At 38.7% G+C, this 14,949-nt stretch overlaps 1 protein-coding gene across 1 annotated transcript in view; it reads right to left on the bottom strand.

Moving 5' to 3' along the window:
• Window positions 1-403: 403 nt before the first annotated feature.
• Window positions 404-14,949, bottom strand: part of LOC131437139 (uncharacterized) — a 173,083-nt gene continuing 158,537 nt past the window's right edge. Inside the window, exons 3-4 of the mRNA XM_058606307.1 lie at window positions 9,375-9,906; window positions 404-9,310 (exon numbers count right to left, since the gene is read on the bottom strand). Coding sequence (XP_058462290.1) covers window positions 8,319-9,310; window positions 9,375-9,906 — 1,524 coding nt within the window. The 3' untranslated portion in view covers window positions 404-8,318. The remainder of the gene's footprint in view (window positions 9,311-9,374; window positions 9,907-14,949) is intronic.

Genomic DNA, 14,949 nt, shown 5'->3' with positions numbered 1-14,949 from the left:
GTCTTGCTATGCCGACTCGCTAAAACAGTAAAGATCAGGCTTTTTAGCATGTACTTAATCAGATTTCTCTCTATCCTAATATTGAAGAAGCGCACTACCGTGTCGGTTGATGTGGGGGGGGGGGGGGGGGGACCGTTCACTGAATGCTGTTTTCCATTTTGTTTTTCTTTCTTTGTCTTGATGGGGGTAATGTGTTCGTTTTCGTGTTATTCTAAAATCCATTATGAGCTACTGAGTAATTATAATCGGAATCCGGTTCATGACTTCAAACTAGTCGGCTGCCACCTTGTTTTAGCCCCCGGAAACTGGGCAGGAGTAAAAGTGTAAAAATGTCTTGCCCTATTTCGGGGGCAGATGTTGTTGGTGCCGTTTACTCTTTTCGGGTAATTCGGTTAGCTTACTTTGTTTTTTTTTGCTTTTAGTTTTTACACAATTCACGCATAGATGCCTTAAATTTCGGGTCAGTGACCGCAGCTCGTTGGCTGCGGTTTTAATAAGTGACATATCTAAGTATATATAGCTTACTTTTTTCGGATTATATTCATTTTCGTTTGTTTATTTGTGTATGTGTGTGTGTGTGAGTGAAATTATTATGGGCTGTTAGTATGTGTGTATGTTTGTTGCCTCTTATATATATGGTACATAAGAAGGTTAGCTTCCAGTAGGCGGTCTTTTTATTCTACAGTAGAATGGATTCTTATTTTTAGTAGTAAAATAGCTATTGTAATTTTTTTGTTGTGTTTTGCATTCTATAAACTAACATAGCTTATCATCATCATTATTCTAAAAAGTGCATTTTTTTCTTGGTTTAACATTTTTGCGTCCAATACGTGATTTCATCTCTTGCTTAGTTTGCTTGTATGTGGATTTCCTTCCGTTTTCGGAAAGCTGTGCAGCAATTGTTTTTCTTTTTTTATTTCGGTTGAGTTTGATGTAGAAAATTGACTATAACTTTCTCCCGTTAGTTCAGCATCGTTCGGTTCTGAATTTTGTCGGAGATGCACTTCCATTAAACCACCATTTGTAATTCGTTAAACTTAGCGTGAAAAAAAATGAATTGAACATATTTAAATTCACATACATGCTTTATTTTTTCGGTTAAATTGTATCACGATTCGTTTCAAATGTCCCCGTTAGCCATTTTGATTTTTTGTTTGTTTATTTGATAAATGGCGCTATATGGTTGTTGTTTCTGTGACATCGAATATGCGAGGGTCTTTTTTTTTAATGTCATTTTCCTACGATTTCCCCAGTTGCGCAGAACTCTCCCTCCGAAACGGTATTGTCAAATTCTATTGCTTATTTGTTTTAATTTTTATTTTATTTTCATTTACCTTCCTTTGAAAGTTGTTTAAATCGCGATTTTTTCCATTCTCTTTCTAAAAAACACCGCTCGCAATCAGAGCACAGGAAAAAAAAGAACGAGACCGGATCCGGATTCCACAGCTCCGTAAGGGGCGGGGGGGGAAGCTTTCCTATAAAATGCTAGAAAAATTGTGGTTCCATTTGCTTATTGTCACGTTTTCATATTTTATCCGCCGCCGGACTTCGTTATCTTTAGTGTTTTTTTTTGTTTTGTTTACTTATTTCCATTTGGTATTTTGAAATATGCACACAAAAATCTTCAACGGAACCTTAAAAAAAAACAAAAAACAAAACAAAACAAAAAAAGATCGCAACGCAGAAATTAAAAACCTTGACCAGAATCCAAATGGCAGTCACAGTAGGCGTTCGTTTTTTCTTGCGTGGTTGTTTTCTCGTCGATAGGTGCGCATGCATATGTGTGGGTGTAATCGTGTTTGCTTTCGGAGTGTCGGTGGTGGTTTTGATGTGAAGAATGTTGTGTGAATATTGACTTTTTGTTTTGCTTACTTGCTTGCTAGGTGCAAATTGACTCCTCTATCTGGTGCCTTTGGTCGGCGGCTTGTCTATTGTTTATTTTTAACGTACAAAAACTTTCTGCCCTCGTTCTGCTTTTCTTAGCCTTTGCGTTGTTATGCGTAATACTTCCGCGCCAAGAAACGGAGAAAGTAAACCGGGCTTCGCGCATACACACGATGGGCGCCATTTTGATTTTGTTTGTTGGTTTGTCAAAGATTAATTTTGATATGTTAGTAAATATAAGTGATGTTTTTTTTTGGTTTTCATTTGACTTCTTGAGTTCAAGTGGGTGTGTGATCTAGTGTTTTTTTACTTTGATTTTTACTAGGTAAATTTTTGTTATTAATTTAGTTTTTAATAAATATATATTGTCATCGTCTTTATCTTAACTTGGGTCTTCTGTTTTAGTTTGTTTTATTTTTATTGCAAATGGCAATAATAGAGTATTCCTAGATCATTACCTTCTGAGGCCTAGTTCGATTATCTGATTGCCGGCCATTGCTGCACATAATCCGTGGATCAAAGCAGTAATCACATTTTCCTCTTTCTGCCTCTCTCGCTCTATCGGAATTGACAGATAGCTGACTGGAATGATTTTTTCCGCTTCCGTCATCGAATGCGATTATGCTTTGCCTTTCCCCGAGGCGGGCTTCCCTGGGGAGTCGAGTTTCAATCGAACGAGAAGAAACGACAGTATGTAATTTTTTTTTCTGCTCTCTCAAACCCCCTTCCCGTTTTTTTTTTTCTTACATCCAACAACAATGGGAAGCTTACCTCGACAAAAGCAGTTTCCGTCTTTCGATCAACTCGTGCTGCTGATGCACTGCATCCCATTCCGCATTTCTTTTCGATAGTACAGAGGGGTCTCGTATAACGCGGTTCACTGGGGCCGTGCAAAACGAATCCGCGATAAACCCGGACCCAGAGCATTTCGAGGATTTCGACTGATCGGGACTGTGAACGGTTATCTCGGGTTCGGTCGACGGATAGAGCTATACGATCTTCGGCAAACTTATTGTAGATACTACAAATTGTAAAGATATGATAGAATCAATTTTCATTGGCAGAATTGTAATCCCTTTTTCGCACTATAGAACATAATTTTGATATTGAAATTTGTACCATAGCAAGCTCACTAATTCCATCTGATGGAGTGATTCCGAAATATCTATATATATAAAAATGCAGAGATCATTCGTTAATCGCATCACGTAAGAACGGATGGACGGATTTACATGATTCTTTTTTTGTTTGATCAGTTTTTACTTCCACCGGGTTCGTACATAAAAAAAATAGGAAAATTTGCCGGAAAAGAGGGAAAAATCCATAGAGTTGTTTTGTATGGTCAATGGAATTTTCCGTTGAAAAAGTACGGGTGTGTAATGTCAGAGACATAACTGGATGTCATGAATACGAATAAAACTGACACGATTTCTTTACACATTCGAATTGATAGTTGATCGATTGTGTGAATTGCGAAACATTCTCCCTTTTCACTACTAAAATTTTAAATGATTTTTGACGTCGATTATCTCATTTCGGATTTGCAAATTTCATTGATAGAAACTATCAAGATGCTGTACAGGATTCATTTCTGCCTTTTAGAAGGACCAAATTGTGGAATTCTCTACGATATTTAGCATTTATCTCGAACGATTTTTGCACAGCGAAAAGTGCACGAAGCAAATCAAATTATTTTGGATTTTCACTAAACTGATGATTTCTACCTTCGATTTGCAAAGAAGTAATCTTAATAGTTCTTTAGATAACATTTAGAGCCATTGGAACGGTTGATTTTATATAATGTTGTTCACTTTTCGTTTCTTGTTTTCTTTCTTTCCAATGCAAACCACTAGCTTTGCGTACAAACCGGCACATCCGCTCGCAGTGCCAAATGATGCGAAACTGGTTTAATGTGGTTCAATGAGAACTACGACCTGAACATTTGAGGTTTTTACCCACGCAGAAGCTGCGCTCTCCGATGCCGCTGTTTGAATGCGTCTTTTGGCCTCGACGTCTGCTTCCATCCAACGCACAAGAAGAAATGATCGATTTTCGACCAAGGTTCCTCTTTTATAACGTTCAGTTGAAGATATGTGCCTGACTACCTCAAAATCGTCGTCCTGGCGCGAAAACCCCAAGCAAAAGTAAAGAGTTCTCCGCGTTGTTTTGAAATTTTCAGAAAACTTCATTTTTGAGTTGTTTGTGGTTATCTCAAACTGTTCAAAATATTATCCTAAATTCCTGATCATATTTTTGATGAAATAGTGAAAGAATTATGTTGCTGCCATTAATACAAGTCGAGATATTCACGATTAAGTTCTGCCCATTCTTCCATATGGCTAATTTTGTAAAGGCGCCCCATAGTAAAGTAAGTCGTATTCACGACAAAAGTCGTCAATGATTGCTAGATCATCGATAGGTGTTTGGCGCATAACGAGTTGCATAAATGTTTGGCAGTCGAAGAAAAGAATACTAGATCGTTAGAAAATCTTTTGGCGCGCAACAAGTTGTTTTGTGTGCAAGTCTCAGTCTGCATGCTTGATCCATGTGATTCGCCATTTCCAACCACGTGCTTAATAGGGTATCAAAATTATTGCTTGCCAAATGACTTTATGGCGGACTGTGTATGGCTTTTCTAGCTATACCATCGGCAGGAGGAAAAGTTCTGATATTGTTTACCAGTAGATGCAATGCAGTTATATGAATAATATTGGTCATCGTGAGCGAGAGTTTAATAAATCAGAAAATTAATGAATGAATCAATGAAAACAATGTGCTGTAGAAGCGATAATGTCAAAATAAGAAATTTCCCTGGTGAAAATGGTGAAATTAACATCATATTTGCGATTTTTGCGTTGCGTTGAAAAATATTGAGGAATAAGTTGGTGAAGAGGTATCTTGAAGGACGCTTCTTAAAAATTATGATTTGCCGTCCACTATATTTCAGCGCAGACCAATCTGAAGTCAACAAATCAAAGCAGATAGAGTAGACGTTTTTCTAGACCCCAACGTTTCTAATGTTTTTTTTTAAATTTAATTAATTTTTGCTGATTTTCAAGAAAAAATCCACCATTTTGTAGCTCTAAAACGTCCTCAAAGTAATAAACAACAAAACGAAAATCGTTGTTGTCTAGTATTTTACATGTAGAAAGTGTGTGCAATATTTGAAAAAAATTGGCGCAGTAGTTTTTGAATGACGATGGACACGGACTTTCAAAACCTACTTTCAAAAAAGTGCGTTCAAAGGTTTTCGAAAAAATCGAAGGAAGAAATATATCACTCTAGGGAGCCCGTAGGGTCTAATTGTATTTTTTATTTTGTATTATGTTATAATGAAACATTTCAAAAATGTTTTGTCAAGTTTTAAAGTCAATCGCAGCAGAAATCTTGGGCCTGTATGCCGAGCTCTTACTTCTTCGTAGTCAAAAATAAACAAAGATAAAAGCCTATAACTTGCTGAGTTTCGTTCCGATAGGCTTGAAAATTTCACAGAATATTCTTAAAATGTTTTACTATAAAAAAAATATAAAGAAAAAATAAATGATTTTTCAAAAGTGTTAGATCCTGCCTCCCCTTAAGCTAAATTTGTTTTTACGAACTTTCGGCGACTTTTGTTAAATACAAATTGTCATATATCCTTCCGAATGAACAACTCTAGGAGAGAAACTCTTCAACATTGTGTTAGGTTTATGAATACAAAATTTAGTGGTTAGTAGATAGCTTTTTTATCGATTATCGGAAGCAAGAATCACATCTAGAACAGAAAATATGACACCTTATATCCATTATGCAGAAGCCAGTAGAGAGGCTGTTCAGTGCATTGACTCAAAGGATGAGATGAGAATCTGTGCATTTGTTCAATTTTAGTCTAACATAAGTATTTCACATTTTCACATTATTATTTTTTTGTGATATTTCTTTTTCGGGCTAAAGTGAATGTGTGTCGAATTCCGTTAATTGTAGGTTAAGTAATCAGAAAAAAGATGAAGAGAAATGTAACCACTTAGTCGTTTAACAATTCTGATGTCCGAAAATTTATGAGCAAATAATTTTTGGGCGAAACGAAGTTCGACGGGTCAGCTAGTACTTTTATAGAACTAGAACACTCCTGAACATGCCAGGAGTGTTCTAGTTCTAGATACAGAATTTATGTCAGTTTTGAAATTTAAATCTAGAAATTATAACAAAATAAACTGGCAGCCCCAGCAGCGTTTTATCTGTGTTTCAAATATAGAAAAAAGGCGGGTGGGTAATGTCAGAGACATAACTGGATGTCGTGAATACGAAAACAACTGACATGTTCCTTAACACTTCCGAATATCAATTAGTTGATCAATTGTATGAATTACGCAAGCATTCCCCTTTTTCACATTTATCGCAAAAAAAAGGCTTCACTTGATCTCGATTACTGTGAATTTCTCACAGCGAAAAGTGAACAAATCTAATCAAACAGTTCTAGATTTGCACTAAACTGAAGATATTTACCTTCGATTTGCGAGCAAGGAATCCTAATAGTTCTTGAGAAAACTTTTAGAGCCATTAGAACGGTTGATTTTGTGTGATGCTCTCCACCGTTGTCCTCTTTTCGTTGGTTTTTCACCAATGCAAACAACTGGCAGCTGTGACGTAATCGCTCTTGTCGGAAGCGAAACTAGCTTTGCAAACGACACACAATACATCTGCTCGCAGTGGTGATAGAATCCAAACTGATCCAATTTTTGTTTTGTTCTTTTTACGTGATTTCATGTGTAGCTCTTTCACTAATGGGCGGTCCTAACGGCTTTAAAAATAGCAACATATAGAATTTTAATTTCGGATTTGCATTTCGTTGAAAGAAACTATCCGGATGCTGTACGGGATTCATTCCTGCCTTTCAGAAGACCAAATTTGGGAACTCACTACGATATTAAGCACTGTTCGGACCATTTTTCTCGAACGATTTGTTGTACAGCAGCAGATATTTTGTTCTCTTCCTTAGAACGCGTTCTGATTGGCTGGTGTTGACATGGGTCAAATGAGCCAGGTTTTTCAATAGTGTGCTATTGAAATACTTCAACGCTGTTGCTATTCACGTTTAAGTTGAAAAATTTTGATTATTGAGATTATATAAATCCTTTAGATTATATAAATCCTCTTCGATACTCGTTTATATCAAACATTTCAGAAAAGTTTAATTTTGAATTGTTTGAGATCATGTCACACAACTGAAAATTTTATCATGAAATTGTGATCATATTTCCGATGGCGTGTAGCAAAAATTATGTTGATTCGTTAGATACAACAAGAGATATTCACGATCAAAAACTTATCACTCTCTCAGAGGGTAAATTTTGAAAAGGCGCCCCATAGTAAAGTAAGTCGTATTCACGACAAAATAGAACGGCAGCGTATACCAGTTTTAAATTTGACAGTAGAACTGTTCGAATAAATAAAACTAAAACGGCTTGCTGGGGATTCGTTTGTTTCAGTTTCAGTTATATTATAGACCACCCATATGAATCGTGCAGCTGCTGAATTTGCTCTCAACTTGTTAATAAACTTTGAGTCTCTCGAAAAGTTGGTTGAAGATTCCAGATGCTGAAATATTCGCAATATTTCATGTTCAAACTCTTTTTTTTTTGTTTCTATTGTAAACATATGAATTATTTCACGCAGTTTTCAACTAATTGCCTGTCAAACTACACTAAATTGTTGGTCCAAGTATCTACAACAAGAACGTGATGACGTTTGCTGAAGATTGTGTGGCTCTATCTGTTGACCAATCAGTCGAAATTCCGAAATGCTCTGGGTCCCGTTTATTGCGGTTTTCCGGCAAAACCGAATCCGCATTGTACGAGACCTCACTGTAGTAAACTGGCTCCTGTCTCACGGCGATTTTCAATAGATTCTCTTTTGTTCTCGAACGGTGTCACTTTTGTTATACATTTTTCTTCTGCTCTTGTTGTCGTTATATTGTTGACGTTGAATGCAGTTGAGGGCCAAATCGAGTTACTACTCGTAAGTGGTTATTGTCAAATGATTTTCCATTTTCGTTTCAGAGCTATTTGAATTCAGACAAGTGACAGTACACGCAAAAACAAAAAAGCCGGGTTAGCTCACTCGGGATTTTCGTGTTCGTTCCGGTGTGTGTTTGTTTGTGTTAGTCGTCGCCAGCAAAGAGCGCGCAGCATTAGATGAAAAATTTAAAGGTATGGTAGTTTATTTTAATTTTGTTTTTTTTTTGTTTGTTTTGTTCAGGGACTATTCTAGAAAGAGTAGCTGCCTTATACGCGAAATGGTTCCCCCTAGAGCTTTTGGGTTGGGAACCACCGTCGCCGGATAGTGATAATGTGTTCTGTTGTGTTGTCGGGTTAAAATTGGGATGGTAGTAATAGAAGTAGTAGTAGTAGTAGTAGTAGTAGAAGTGGTAGTTAGAGTCTGCGACTTGCGTTTGCTTAAGGCATCGGTTGGTGATTCAGTAGATTGTTGTTACTGCCGGAATGATCACTGCTGCTGGCGTTGGCGCGACGCTTTGGCGGAGATCCCAGACGGCGATCGGTGATCGCCACGAAGGGAAGCCGCTGACGTTTGAGTCGCCCATAACCACCACCACCGATGGGCTGTGGTGATGCTACCCGATGATACACAAACTGACCGGCCCGGGACGATAGCTTATAGGGATGGTTCGGATCGACACCGGTTGCCGGGTGACCGTACTCGTGATCGTTATCTTGCGTTTGCTTTTTGTCGTAGATGATGTGGATTGCCTCACCGGGCAGGGAGTTCGAGTGTGCCGTGGATGATTGAATCGTTTCCTGGATGTAGTTCCGTTGCAAGCCGAGATTGTTCTGATTGGGACGTTGCTGTTCAAACAGATCCTCCTCCATCCAGTTGGGATTTTTTCTACGATGATACTTCCTCTCGTGATGACGTTGGCTGTAATCGGACAGGGGTGCAATGGTACCCTCCAGCAGGTCAATCAACTGCTTATTTCTACGGTTATACTTTTTAATATACGGCGGAACATTGTCCTGCTGTTGTTCCTTATTCAATGAGTTAATAACCTTATCGAAATGGGGCCACTGCTCACGGCTAGTGTAACCATCGAGATGTGCCTTTATGTCGTCCTTGGTTTCCAATTTATTAGATCTGTCAAAGTATCGAATTTCACCCTGATAACCGGCATTCAACTGCTGCTCGTTAAGCTGCTTCCAGCGGTCCCGTTCCCGTTCCAACATCTTCTGTCGGTAGTACTGATGGTGATGATGTTGATACACCGGATGATAGTATCCGCCTCTGTGGTGATGACTGTGCTTGAAATTTTTGTGCTTCTTGTACAACTTCAAACGGTAAGACTTGGCCTTCTTCTGCATCTGTTCAAAAATGTCATCGTCACTTACCTCCTCTGCCTCGCCTCCTTCCGGTTTCAACGTCGACAGGCTGTTATCTGCGAAAGAGACACCACACAAAAGTACACAAAATGGCTCTCGAGCATCTCAAGTACAACTTACCACCATCATCCACCAACTGTCTGCCTTTCTCGTCGATAATCCCGTTCGACATTAGATAACCACCGTCGATGGAGTTCAAGAAATCAATACTGCTGGCTAGCAGCGGGCTCGTCTGTTGTTGACTTCGGTTCAGCGGTTGAAGATATTTACTCTTGCCAACTTCGTTGTCGTCCTGCTGTTGTTGAGGCGGTGGAAGCTGTTCATCCACCTCCAACCTCCACGACGAATCCGCCTGTTTCTCACCATTCTGGCGGGGGGGATTAAGAAATTCATTAAACGGATTCGCATCATCATTTGCATTCTCCAGCGGCAGTTCGGCTCCGTTTTCATCTGCCGGGTCCTGATTATCCACCGCGTTGATGAGATTGTTGGAAAAGTTATAAATATCCGCTTCATCCGGTGCTAGTGCAATGAAATTTTCCAATTCCCCATCATCGGCACCGGCCATGATCGTCTCCTGCCGCCGGCCAGTTGGGCCTCCACCACCGTAATCGGCAACGTTTTCACGCCGATGTCGGTGCTTTGCTAGTTGCTACGAAAGTAGGAAAGAGACAAAAAAAAAACGAACAGAAATGTAATTAATTATACCCGCTAGATGCAAATAGTCACAGTAGGCGACGGCTAATGAACACGAAAGGTAAGTTTCCCTGCGCTTCAATAAAATGAATTAGCGAGTAACGTTCGTTTTAACAAATTCTTTCCCTCTTTTTTCCAGATGCAATCAGAATAAAAGTGAAATACGTTTGAAAGAAAACTTTTTCAGTCAAATATATCATACCTTTTCATCATCAACTATTCAATTAGAGTCAAAGAAGAACGGCGTCAAGTTTGGATGAAACGTCAAAACAAACTCACACACACACACACACACACACACACACACACACACAGATTCAGCTTGTTTATCATCCCCTTGAATTAATTAATCAAAAGCCCGAACGTGCTGCTCTTGATTGCACTTTCAATTCCGGAAATCATTCCGAAAGCTTCCGAGAACACAGATTTCAGCTGGAACGGAAGGAAGAGGATTGGTATGGACAGAAGAAGAAGAAGAAGCAGAAGAATGAAGTCATTAGTAAACGTCATCCCGGTTTAATTTGTTTGGTGCAGTTCACTGCATTCCACTTTCATCGCGCATCCCCGTCTCCATCAAGGCGGCTAAAAAGCTGTTGTTTCAAATTAAATCTTTCAGTCGTCAGTTGGAGCAGCGGAAAAACGAAGGAACGAACGAGACCCCGTTAAATGACAGAGAGAGAGAGTAACGGAGGAAGAAATTTGCGAACTTACTGGTTGATGAATTGTAACATTTAGCTCTTCTAATAATACTTTCTCTTAATCCACAGTGGAGTGCAGAAAACGAGTAACTTTCTGCGAGATTTGTGTGAGCTAAAAATCATACTGCTAATTGGGATTTCGATGTACAAGCGAGTAATGAAATAAAAACATGACGTGTACATCAATAGTACTATGAAACAGACATCAGTTGAATTGAAAATCTGACTAAAAACCATTATCGATATCACTAGTGTTTGAATAACAGCTGACCGTGTCAGACAAGTTCTAGTTTTCATCAATTAATGCATAAAAGCAACGGTAAAATTGAATGATTTGCGGTACGGATTGGGATCCATCATCCCCCTGTATTCTCCAGAATTGGCCCCCAGTGACTATAATTTATTTCCAAACCTTATGGCCAAAAATTGGTGAAATAAGAATGAGTAAAAAAAGTTTAAATGTTTTATTAGAAATTCAAATCATGTGTTTTTTCCAAATTCAATCCATACAAAATACAGAAAGAAAATGTTAGGTTCAGGCTCACATTCATGAGTCATGAATTTTCAGCGTTCGAGTCCAAAATCTTGTTCAAATGCAGAATTAAGGTCCAGAATCATTCCTCCCCGATCAGTATTTGGGTTCAGATCCAAAATTTCTTCAGGAATTCAGATCCAGAGTCTAGGTCTCGGATAAGAATTCATGTCCAAAACTGAAGTCCAGGTCAGGAGATCAAGTCTAGCACCCAGGTACCAAATTCAGGCCCAGAATTCGGATCCCGACTTCCTCTCAGGGATCCAGGTCCATGTTCTGAAACAAGGTCCAGAATTCAGGTGGAGAGTCAAGGTTCAGGAACTAGTTCCAAGTTCCAAAACTTCTGGATTCTGGCCCAGAACCAAATCCAGGTTGAGAATTGTTTTCCAGATCCAGAATCCAGATTCAATTAAAAACTCTATCAAGAATTTTGGTCCAGAATCTGAATCTGAGTTCAGAATTAACATCCATAGGGCAAGAGGTATCTCGTTTTAGAATCCAGGTTCAGATTAAGAATTCTGGTCCAGTATCGAGGTTCCGAATTTAGGTTCTGAATTCAGATTCTGCACTTATATTTCAAATTCATATTCAGAGGTTCGGTCAAGTTACTCCATTCAGGTAAGCAAAGTCTTGGCATTACATTCCTTTTGTGGAATTTGACCTTTCTGTTTCAACAGACTTCGCAGCCGATTCTCAGCGTACAGAATCATTGCATGGTTAGTACTATGGATCCTACTGACACTAAGAATCCTTGCAGGTCGGGGCTCGAACGTACGACATTCACATCCAGGTTCTGAATCCAAGCGGGGAGATTTGGTTCAGGCTCAAAATCTAGATCCAGAATTAAAATCCCTAATCAGGCTACAAAATTTGGACCTAGAATCCAAACCGAGGGTTCTATTCCTGAATTCAGATTCAGGTTTAGAATCCAAAATCAGGACCAAGGTCCAGGTACACGATATCTGTCAAATTATCAGATCTTTTGTTTAGAATCCTAAATCCAGGCCCAGAATCCTGCTCCAGATTAAGACTCAGTAGTTCTACGTCAGTAGTTCAAGTCACGAAATTAGGTTCAGGTCTAGAATCCAAATCCATGGTTAGTATTCAAGTGCAGATTTCTGCTTCAGGGTCAGAATCTCTCTGTCAGAATTCTGGTTCAAAATCCATGTCCAGATTCAGTATTAAGATCCAGAAAAATCGTCAGGCCCTGGGGTTCAGAAACCTGGTCTAGGTTTAGAATCTCTGTTAACAAGTCAGGTTCAAGTTTAGGATTGAGAAATCCTTGAGGACTCAGGTCCAGACTCTAGTCCAAATTCACAGTCCAAGGGAAAAATACTGGTCAAGAATCCAGGCACAGAACTCACGTCCACAGTCTAGGTTCAAAGTTTAGTTCCAGAAACTCTATCAAAAGTTCAGAATACAGAATTCTGGTCCAGAATCCAAGCCCATTTTTCGAATTCAGGTTCAGGTTCACAATCTAGGTTAAGATCACTGTCAGGATTTCAGGTTCACAATCCACATCCATGTTCCAAATCACAATACTGAATTCTGCTTCAAGTTCATCCATATCCGGATAAAGAATCTCAGTCCTGAATCAATGTTCAGATTCAATATTCGTTAACCAGATCCAGTGTTTAGGGCTACAATACAGTTCTATATATCACTTAATTATTATTGAGTGAGAGGACTCAATAACTACTTCTCAGTAAATTATTCGGATCTCGGGTTGAGCTCATATCTCTCCGGGAGAATTCTGCGAGTAAAATTGAACTCAATACTCTAACAAATCAGGAATTCCAGAAGGTAGTAATTTAGGACCCTTGCTGTTGGTATTATTTTTCAATGATGTCGCAGTCGCTTCGGGCAATGGTTTCAAACTGATACACAGTTCGTCCATTAAGTTACGAGACTGATTCCAAAAATCGCACACTAAACAAGATTTCTTGATCTTTTCAAATTTATTATTCGAAGTATTCTCCCTTCGAATTAATACGTTTCTTATAGCGATTCAATAGTGGCTCAAGTACGTGCTCCAGCTCATTTGTGGAATTGCCTCTAATGTTCAACATCTTCAAAATAACATCCTTCCAACTTCAACTTCAACTTTGGAAGCAAGGAGAAGTCATACGGCGCTAAATCAGGTGAATATGATGGAAGGTTCAATACACAGACTTGATTCGGGCCAAAAACTGACCAACAATTATTGATTTGTGAAAAAGTGTCATTTCGCTGGAATCGCTATATTTGGGTTGAGTAAGATGGATTCTGGCCATCAAATGCTTTAAAACTTCGATATAAAATGCGTCAATGACCGTTTGACCTGTTGGAACGAACTTTTCGCGGATGATGCCTTTGCTATCGAAAAAAGTGATAAGCATAGTTTTGATTCTTGAAGGAGATTTTTGCGGTGAGTTTTTTGACTTCCATTTGGAGCTTTGGCGCTTAGCTTCCGGATAAAAAATAAAAAATAGTGTTACTGAAGATTACTTTTGTACCTAATTCTCGGGGTGCCCTTTTACCGGCCTTTTACAACAGACACTTTGAACTTTTCCACTGAAACTGTCATTATGGAGTATTCCAAAAAAAATTATGACTGTACCCGAGACGTCTTTACATTTACTGTCATGTTATTTCTGTAACACATGTCTAAGACCTTTTAAATATTTATCGTTCTGTTTTCTGGCGTATAATAATGGATTCAGCCAAGCACGTACACGAAGTGCGCTTGCGTTCGTCTTTCTGGCCCTCAATAAGCATGTGCGGAATCCAGCAGCAGGATATCTTTCTCATCTGCAGAATCTTGCCTAGCTAAGGCATGCTCGCGTACTTTCTCTTCCCGATCGTCCAGTACAATTTTTGTATTATTTTTATTGTCATTTATTTTACCCCGGTTTCATCCTCCATTTTATGTGGTTTTTGTCTCTGTTCTTCTTCGGAGGCCCTGCCTCTGCGTGCTTAATCGGTAGTGGAGTTTTGACCATTAAGTAACTCTTAAAACCTCTATCTCACAGTGTAATCTACAGGATCACCAGCCCCATAATATTTCTCAATCTTTTTTTTATCTGTTTCTGATTTCGGGAGGCGCCAGGGAACTTGTAACTTACAAAAAGAAACGCATGTAACGCTTCGTAATGCCTATAAATTACGAAAAAGTAACGCATGTAACGCTTCGCAACGCATATAACTCACTAAAAAGTAACGCATGTAACGCTTCGTAACGCCTATAACATAGAAAAAAGTAACGCATATAATTTAAAAAAAAACAGCGTTTCGTAACACCTATAGTTCACTAAAAAGTAACGCATGTAACGCTTCGTAACGCCTATGACATACAAAAAAGTAACGCACGCAACGCTTTGTAACGCCAATGACTCACAAAAAAGTAACGCATGTAACGCCTATAATTCACTAAAAAGTAACGCATGTAACGCATATATTTTAAAAAAAAACAGCGATTCGTAACACCTATAACTCACTAAAAAGTAACGCACGTAACGCTTCATAACGCATATAATTTTAAAAAAGGTAACGCTTCGTAACGCTAACTTATAAAAAGTAACGAATGTAACGTTTCGTAACGCCTACAACTTACAAAAAAGTAACGCATGTAACGCTTCGTAACACTAACGACTCACAAAAAAGTAAAGTATGTGACGCTTCGTAACGCCTTTAACTTACAAAAAGTAACGCTTCGTAACGCCTATAACATTCAAAAGAGTAATGTTTCGTAACGCCTTTAACTTACAAAAAGTAACGCTTCATAACGCTT

The sequence above is a fragment of the Malaya genurostris genome, chromosome 1 (genome assembly GCF_030247185.1).
Source record: "Malaya genurostris strain Urasoe2022 chromosome 1, Malgen_1.1, whole genome shotgun sequence".
NCBI lineage: Eukaryota > Metazoa > Arthropoda > Insecta > Diptera > Culicidae > Malaya > Malaya genurostris.
Note: the sequence above shows the minus strand (reverse complement) of the source record. Positions and strands in the feature narration are given on the sequence as shown.